Source organism: Dendroctonus ponderosae, unplaced genomic scaffold, assembly GCF_020466585.1.
Source record: "Dendroctonus ponderosae isolate FM_Combo_2020 unplaced genomic scaffold, Dpon_F_20191213v2 Dpon_F_20191213_7, whole genome shotgun sequence".
Lineage (NCBI taxonomy): Eukaryota > Metazoa > Arthropoda > Insecta > Coleoptera > Curculionidae > Dendroctonus > Dendroctonus ponderosae.
Genome location: NW_026018916.1, coordinates 12,219,574 through 12,228,995, shown reverse-complemented (window position 1 = coordinate 12,228,995; position 9,422 = coordinate 12,219,574). Strand labels below are relative to the sequence as shown.

The 9,422-nt window shown below is 32.0% G+C and overlaps 1 protein-coding gene across 1 annotated transcript in view; it reads left to right on the top strand.

The window, feature by feature from the left end:
- Positions 1–2,994, top strand: part of LOC109538408 (sex determination protein fruitless) — a 42,075-nt gene extending 39,081 nt beyond the window's left edge. Inside the window, exon 6 of the mRNA XM_019905632.2 lies at positions 2,362–2,994. Within this exon, the coding sequence (XP_019761191.1) occupies positions 2,362–2,579 (218 nt within the window). The 3' untranslated portion in view covers positions 2,580–2,994. The remainder of the gene's footprint in view (positions 1–2,361) is intronic.
- The last annotated feature ends 6,428 nt before the right edge of the window (positions 2,995–9,422 follow it).

The window sequence follows — 9,422 nt, the reverse complement described above, 5'->3', positions numbered from 1 at the left end:
TGGTAATAGGTTCCAAAATGAACATGGTACTTTTAAAATTTTTCATTAAACATGCGCAATGATGATGATGATGGTAGAAATAGTAATGACAAATAATGATTTAGTTTATTAAAAGAATATTTCTTAACTAAAGCTCTTAGATAAAATAAAATTCTAAAATAAAAAACAAAACATGGGTCAGAAGTACCTGCTTAAAGAACAAAAGAACTGATAATAAACTAGATAAAAAATATAAATAAAAAAAGATTAAATAAAATATACGCTTTATTTGAAAAAATGTTTAAAAATCTAATTTTCATTTAAAAATGAAAACGTTTAAAAATAAAAAAATTTGCAGAGACTTTTTACTGAGTTCGAAGTATTACCCGAGTAAATTTTGATACCACCAAAAAATAATTTTAAAAAATATGACGACCTTACAACGCCTATATAACTAACTTTCATTTCATCATCATTGTGACTGAATTTATATCTAAAAATGGCAAGCTTGCTTAAATGCAGGTGCATGTTCTTATTACAACGTTAATTATTTTAGATTTCAACTGTTATCGAATTTATGTCTTAGACTCTAAATCTGGTCATAACTCATATGCAAGTGCACATTCTGCTTAGTTTGCTGATTATAGGCATAAACATCTCGAGCCAAGTCTATTAATGAGAGAAATCCCTTTTTTTTAAGATCTATTACAGAACGTCAGAAAACTAAATACTTATAGACTAAAAATGCTGAATTAATACCTGATCCATATCTGAACGATTGTGGATTCTGGAGAACTGAACAGTAATTCTTATAAACGAAACGAAGTGCGCACAACTGTTTAGATTTTATGATACGGTTCCAAAAAGAACGGTTAAAGTCGGCAAACGGCTGCAGCTGGATAGATCGGTCGACCTTGTCGCATCGGTTCTGTGCTGTTGCGAACGGCTTTTTCGGGTTTATGAGACGGTTCCAGAAACAACCGGTTAAATCTGCTAGCTGTAACTACGGTTTCAGGTTACACGTTTGTAACAATGTTATTTTAGCGGTTACGTTAAATACCGACCAGTATATGGAGTGAATTGTTTAGAATGTGATAATACATATATAGAGAATGTACGAACATAAATACAGTCTGAGAAATACTAGTGAAAACAAAACAGCATTAACACAACATGCACACCAAATGTTACATAATTTTGATTTGGACAACGCAGATATATTAATTAGGGAACAGGGGGCAAACACATTAATTAGGGGGCAAAAGCAGTAAATTTCAGATCAGATACCGACAACCTTAGCAACATTTACCAAACCCTAATTAAGCCATAAGAATGGAACACCCGGTACACTAATGAAAAATTAAAACTATTTCTGCTTATCTCAATACATGCATACCATTCTCGCAAATGTAGAAAAATAATTTAGGCAAACTCAAGCTTTTCAAGAAGGCAAAGACCTAAAAAGACGTTAATTTTTACGAATCATGAGGTAAGTTTTTCAAAAACTAATGAATGTTTTAACACTTTGTAAATTATAAATTTTATACATGTTTTAATTTTGAATTAATGTTTGTAGTTTGTGTGAAATTTTAAATCTGATGATGTCGCCGAAACGTAATGAAATGAACGATGTTGCAAAATTTTTACTTCACACTTTGACTGAAACCCAGGAAAGATAAGAATATCATAACAAGTACATGCAGTCAGAAAAATAAATCAGAATTTTATGCTAATTTTTTACTTGAAACCAAAAGGTCGTCAATACTGTTGAGACGGCATCTTTTTATAAACCTCGTTTTCATATTCATACACAGTGCTTTATCTTCAAAATTACTGATGTGATTAGCTGTAAGAAATTGGAAAAACATTCCCCATTTTTTTCTCTATATTTGCCATGGACTATAACTAGTGAGTATTTCTCACTAAAGAAAATAAGGCTATAAACTGGAAAAAAACTATTAAAATCGTTTACTAGGCATAAAAGTTTGAATACTTTGAACTCCACCAAAAAATCTGGTGCGCCACGTTTTTTCGAATTGAGTGTGCTTATAATTGATTTAAAAAACGTAAAAGGTATGTATTATGGACAACCAGTTCCGAAAAAGTTGAGAAATGAATTCATGTATATGTTTGAAATCAACATACTGATTCACGAGACCAGCATCATCAAAAGTACAATAGCTAAAGCAAACTTTGATAAAAAATAGAAAGTAGATCTCTTTGTTGGGTATTATTTCCGCGGAATCGATGGGTGATTTTTGGCCAACGCCACCTGGTTTTGTTCGACTTCCAAGCCCAAGAATTTCAAACAAATACATTGCAAAGGTATTCGAATACCTGATCAGAAAAGCGTCCAGATAATAGCGGGAGTTTTTGTTCCAGATGTGAAATGCTACAAAGTGTCGCAGTTGTTCGAGCGCGTAGGTCAGTTGGACGAACGAAGGAGATGTGTTCTGTGTGGAAAAATCGTGAGTAACACTCGGAATCACTACTACGTACACTTTCCAGGACAGTACACTTGTTCGCATTGTCCGGCCGTGTACACTCGAAGTGATACACTTTTGCTTCATATGAGAACGAAACATCCAACGGTCGCTTAGCTACTATGTTTCTAGGGTAAGTTAGATTAGGATGTGCGAAAATACTAGTTTTTCATCTGGGTGAACCCGTTAAATGAATTATTTCACTATCAAAAGCAACACTTACAGCTTATGGAATGAATTCTACCCAAGTTTGATACATATTTATATTTTTCTTATTTTACACCAAATAGGTTTTTCCAAAAACAAATATTAAGGGAGACTGTTGTATTTATTTTGACAAAATTTTCGAAGTTTCATTCTAGTTTTAGGCATTTTTTTAAATTGATTTGATTAACACCTCTATCCTTCCCATTATTTTGGCTATTCAGAAAGATAGCCTTCAAAAATAAAATCTTTTTACAGTTCGCAGACTGTCCAAAGGTTCCTGTAACATATACAGGGTGGCCATTTTCTGAATCTTTGTATGGGTACATTTTTAAAGATAGAGAATCCGTTAAATCGGACAGAATTCTATTGCCTATTCATTACCGTTTTCAAATTTAGGTACCCGACTTGGATCCTGAAATATCCTGAAAAGGAAAGAAATCAACACTTTTTTAATTATCACTTATTACGTAAACTGCTTAACTTAGAAAAAACGTTAAAACTGCCCTTAGTACAACTTTTTGCGTTGAATCCAATAAACTATAACTCGTTATCATAGTCAACTTGATTTACGAGATAAAAAATAAACTTATGGTTTTTTAAATGGTAATCATAGTTGGCTGTGGGCCTTATATAATCCTTATTTTTTTCTGAATTTAACGATATAACTGTATGTTTTTCTCCTTTTGTTGCCGTAAAACTTCAAAGGAAGATAAAAAATGCATAGTAGACTATGGAAACAAGAACTATATTATCACACAAAGCATAAAACAGAAACGAAATAATTAACGGACACAATCATGTTTACTGGGCTAATGAAAATCATAATCTAAATGAAAATAGGCGAGATCAACGTGTTTTTTTTGTGAATGTCTGGCGAGGCATTTTTAGTGATAAAATTATTGGTCCATTCTTTTAAAATCCTCATTTTTTTGTGAATTTAACGATATAACTGTTTGTATGGTTTTCTCCTTTTGTTCCCATAAAACTTCAAAAGAAGATAAAAAATGTGTAGTGGGTTATGGAAACAAGAACTATATTATCACACAAAGCCCAAAACTATAATGAATCGTTTAAATTAAATGTTCAAATTGACTTCCGTTTACATCCAGGCTTTTTTGGCATCTTCACATTCAACTCGTGAGTTGTGTGAATGTGCACTATCATGTTGAAAATATGCCAATTTTCGATACGATGCTAACGGAAAACTATTCAACATATCTTCAAGTTCATTTGGTAAAAAATGTAAATATCTTTGCATATTTAAATCGTGATTATAAAAGAATGGACCAATAATTTTATCACTAAAAATGCCTCGCCAGACATTCACAAAAAAAAACACGTTGATCTTGCCTATTTTCATTTAGGTGATGATTTTCATTAGCCCAGTAAACATGATTGTGTCTGTTAATTATTTCGTATTTGTTTTGGGCTTTGTGTGATGATATAGTTCTTGTTTCCATAGTCTACTACGTATTTTTTATCTTTTTTTGAAGTTTTACGGCAACAAAAGGAGAAAAACATACAAACAGTTATATCGTTAAATTCAGAAAAAAATAAGGATTATAAAAGGCCCACAGCCAACTATGATTACCATTTAAAAAAACATAAATTTATTTTTTATTTCGTAAACCAAGTTGGCTTTGACAACGAGTCCTAGTTTATTGAATTCAACGCAAAAAGTTCTACAAACGACAATTTTAACTTCAGTCTCTTGTCTTTTCAGGATATTTCAGGAACCAAGTCGGGTACCTAAATTTTGAAAACGGTAATGAATAGGCATTCGAATTCTGCCCAATTTTGCCCATTTAACGGATTCTCTATCTTTAAAGAAGTTACCCATACAAAGATTCAGAAAATGGCCACCCTGTATATGTCCTAGATACATTTGCTTTTTGTAACGTTACAATTTTCACAGTTGGTATATTACCAAAGAAAGAAAGTCACTAGAGGATATTCGATAAAAGCTCTTTGCTCATTGGCTATGCATACGAACACAAAAAGTAATATCCTTGATGGTCATAAGTCACAAAAATAACATTTTTCTTGATCCCCTGGTGGAAAGTACACAGTTTCGACACTCTTTTCGATAGCGGAAGAATCACTTTTACTAATGAGTAAAAGTGATTTTGTGTTTTTGTAATTTCTGTGTCGTTGTAAGGACAGTGACAATTTACCTTTCCGCTCATTATTCAGTTAAGTTGTCTTCATCCCGTGTGGAAAGTAATAACTTTCGCCACGCACGCTGACAGCTTGACTGTTTGCCATTGACTGTTTTGACAACATTTTGACAGTTTTGACAATCAAGAAAAATTGTATGCGATACATGAGATCGAAGTCGAATGCCTGCCGATGCGTGGATGACGCCTTCGACTTCGCCTCGGGCGTCAACAATAGCGGAACTTCGACTTTCGTCTCTTATACCGTATCATACTGTTGAAACCAGAATGAAATTGAATGCTTATAAGCTTATAATTATAGCTCTTTAATCTCTATATACGCTATCAATAGATAGAGCGCTTGGACGTTTTATCTAAATGTACAGGGTTATTGATTGAACTTTGGCCACTCAGTTTTAACATCTAATTTGAAAATAAGAGAAAAATGTTAAATACAAAAGTTATAGATATTAACGTCTAGTTTATTTTAAGATAGAATCAATGAGTGTCTCAAATTCAAGAAACAGACCAAAGTTACCTTTTGTTAAATGGAAGGCCGTACTTTTTATTGCATATTCGAGCTATTCTGAAAATTCTAGGCCCATTCGATGTAAACATTCCATATTAATTCTCAACTGTTTTTCACTTAATAATAACCAATATTGATTGAACTTTGACCACCTCGTTTTTGCATCTAATTTGAAAACTAGAGGAAAATGTTGAATCCAAAAGTTGTAGATATTGACATTTAGTTTATAAAACTATATAAATAATAACAATTGCTACAGTGTGTCTCAAATTCAAGTGCCTGACAAAGTTCAATCAATATCCCTGTACATGCGTTCCAAGGTACAACCACTCTCCCATTACAATAAATTTACAATTGACTACCCGTTTCAATATATCGAGTAAACAGTTCCCAGTAGGAGACTGGTGTTGTTGCACATAGTTATATTTATTAGTAAATGATACATTCGTTTTGTAACGGTTCTATATTGTTCTAGCCAGATTTGTACGTCAAACACGTATATTCCTAAGTAGTTGAAAAACGATTTTGCTTTCCAGCAGGAAAGCATGAACTTGTGTGTCAAAACTTAGGTGTTCATCATCGATTTTCTAACTACCTGAATTTCCCAATTAACTATTATTTTATTCGTAGATGCCATACACAGTCAACGAAGTGCAATCATATTTTTTTATTCCTAGTCAAATTATACACCTAAAGAGAAATTACTGTTTTCCAGCTGTCTTTTTCCTCGAAATAGATTCGATCTCAATTATTGTCGAAACAATTTACCTACGATTTATAATATTTGAAAATCCTCTATGTGAAGGTTGAATAGTCTGAAAACAATTCTATTTAGGCGGACAAGGCAGCTGGAAATGGCCAGATGTACAAATATCTATTGCGTAAAATACTCCTAGCAACTTATTTAAAACGGCAATTTTTTTCCCGTAGCCACCTACTGATAGTTCAGTAGGTTTTAAACTATTGTGTCAATTCTAGTTCTATGAGGTGTAGCTTTAGATTCATATAATTGTAAATATATTGGAACAAGGCTATAATGGGTTAAACAATTTAAAACGGTTTTGTGATTGCAATTGATATACCGCGTAGATTTTTTAAAGTATAAATGATTCAAAGGTTGATTTACTGACTAAACAAACCGTAACCACTGAAAATACGGCGTGCACGTGCACGTACTAAATGTGAACGACGATCCCATGAAAACATCGAACTTCTCAGGACCTTTACGGCATGCGGGTGAGCAAGCTTTCAAGAATGAAAAAAATTAAATATTAATTTCTGACAAAAAGCATACAATTTTGTCAAAACACGTGCGCATGGAACAAGAATACTCGTCCTGTTAAAAACAGTGAGTTGCGGTACATTTGGTAGGGAGCAGTGAATTAATCATACTCTCAATATCTAACATTGTTAAGTGGCAAGAAAATATAAATATTTTTTTTCGCAAAAACTATGAATGCTACAAGATTTAACAAATAGCACAAAATTGTGGACACATAATTACTGCATCAACCAAAAAAAATGAGTTTGATTTCATCTACCAAATAAAAAGTTCTGGTAGTTTTTGTACCACAACCCTCAAGAATTCTTCACTTGTCCAAAACGGATGAACTCGATTGTTTCATCAAAATATGAGTCTTACATAAGAACAAATTCACAGCGAGTTTCACTAAAATACATCGTACCATTCTCCCAATATTTCGAAAAAGATCATTTTTGAAGAACTTTGACCATCAATTATTAGGTCAGATCGTCTCCTTTTGGTGCACAGAGTATCGCAGTATCCTTTTGATCATGTGCTTATATTATCATGCTTATACCTTAAGAAACCTACCCCGTAATCTATCTTATCATCAAAATTAATTTTTATCTTGCACTGAACAGCTTGGTCAAGGCCAATGATGCTTTACATAAAACAAGGAAGAGCCATTGGATAATTTTCAAAAAATGGAAAATATTCACATCGAGATTTTGAAAATATAAGGATTAGCGTAAAACTGAATAGTCCTGGGTATTACACAAAATTTCGTTTCAATTAAGTAAAACCGATTGCAATCACAGAAGGAAAACGCGATGAAAAATAGTCGCAATTCGCTTATTCTATTTATGGGTCAGGTTTTTTTTAGGTCCAATTTTATTGTGTTGAGTACCTACATACAGTTGAAACGTTAAAAAATGCACTTAATCTAAGATTTTATTTATAAATTATTGTTGTAATTCTTCAGCTAGACTTGATTATCAAATATGTGATTAATTGTATGACATATACCAGTGAATTTGCCAAAAAACAAAGCCATGTTTCTAGTCTTCCCAGACTAGTCAAAATAGGTATGTTTCTTTTGTGAAAACCAGTGAATTCGCCAAAAATGTATTCTCAAATATTGTTTTTGTTCGGGCCAGTCAATTTGCCATTATTTGTTTTTTATTGGTAGTTTAACCAGCAAACTAGTCAAAGTATATTAAACTCGCCAAAGATTTGCCAAAGTACCTGCGTGTACCCTATAAAGATTCGTTTAACTAAATAGTTTTAGAACAACCGACTTTTGCTCAGTTAAATACAGAGTATGCAAAAACGATGCCAACAACATATTTTATTTTCTTGGAAAAATACCCACAGTTAACCGTTTCAGATTTTTCCAAATCAGCTTGATTATTCGATTGTTAAATCATTATTTAATCTCTTATTAGTCTTCTTAACTTTAAATTAAAGTATCATTATTGTTCCTGTTTCTAATAATCAATCTATCTATCCAAATGTGGACGAATACGTCTGTATATCCCCAAATATATTTTTATTGAATGTGCATATTTTTAACTGATTTTCTTAATTTTAGTCATGCCATGAGCATCATATTTGCAATTTTTTTTTGTAAAACCCTATTTGCTTTTTGCAAAATGATCACAATGTTTTAATTAAGAATGTTCCTACTTTTTTTTTAATAGTAATTTTTATTTATTTTCGAATTTAATCATGTGATAAGGAACCGATTTATGAGGAACAATACAGGGTGAGTTACTATTTCCTAGCCAGTTTTTTGCCCGGGATGGAACCTGTTCAGGCAAAAGAAACCCGTTTCAGTAGAGTAAATAGTTTACATTAGTAATAAACAATTCGTTACTGGACAATTTTAACTCACACTTGATTCAATTTTACATCACTATATTTATATTTATTAAGTATTTTAATTTAATGTTAACTATTTTTTAAATTTGATTTGAAATCCTGACTGTGCAATATTTATTGAATGCTAAGTGTTGAAGCAACGATTAATTTTTACCAAAAACCGCAAATTTAGCAGTTTTGAAGTATTTCGAGTCTAAAATAATATAGAGGGATAAATTTATTTACTTTTGTTTATTCCAAGCCATTGATTTATCAGTTTAATTAATTGAAATGCTACGGTGGTCGTGTTTAAGCTAATTAACAATAAGTGATTTCCTTGTATCCCTTTTACATGTTTTTATCGTATGTAAATGGAAACTTTCCTTACCAAACCACGTAACAATGTGCCAAAATGCTACTGTATATGTTGTAAATATATTTTTATAAGATTTCTTTAAATAGGAACTACGATGTGCATTAGAATGGAGGGAAACGGTTAGAATATGATACTGTAACTGATTAATCTGGTATTTTGGTAATGCAGTATAAAATTGGTAATTTTTAAGACTTCAGGGTACGTATTCCAAAAATTTTATGGTATATAGTGAGTACTTTTTACTGTATTTATGTTCAAATAAAGATTTAAATATAAACTAAGCTGTTTCATTTGTGTTTGAATAATTAGAGATTAAAAGATTTAATCTCGTGAGCAATTTTGTAAAGCGTGTTATTCAACGGCGTGAAGGCAACCAATTATTTCGCATCTTGTGAAGACAGTTGCCTATTATTGAATCGATGCGGCATTAATCCAAGCGTATATGGTAAGTTTTCCGTTGAATTCATAATAGAGTGACTGTTTGGGAGATATTTAAAATACTGTTTATCGTTTTCTTTCAGCGAAACTAAGCTAAAACTAATGTTAATGTAACTGAAACATAATATTGCAGAACTTAGGGAAAAAACAC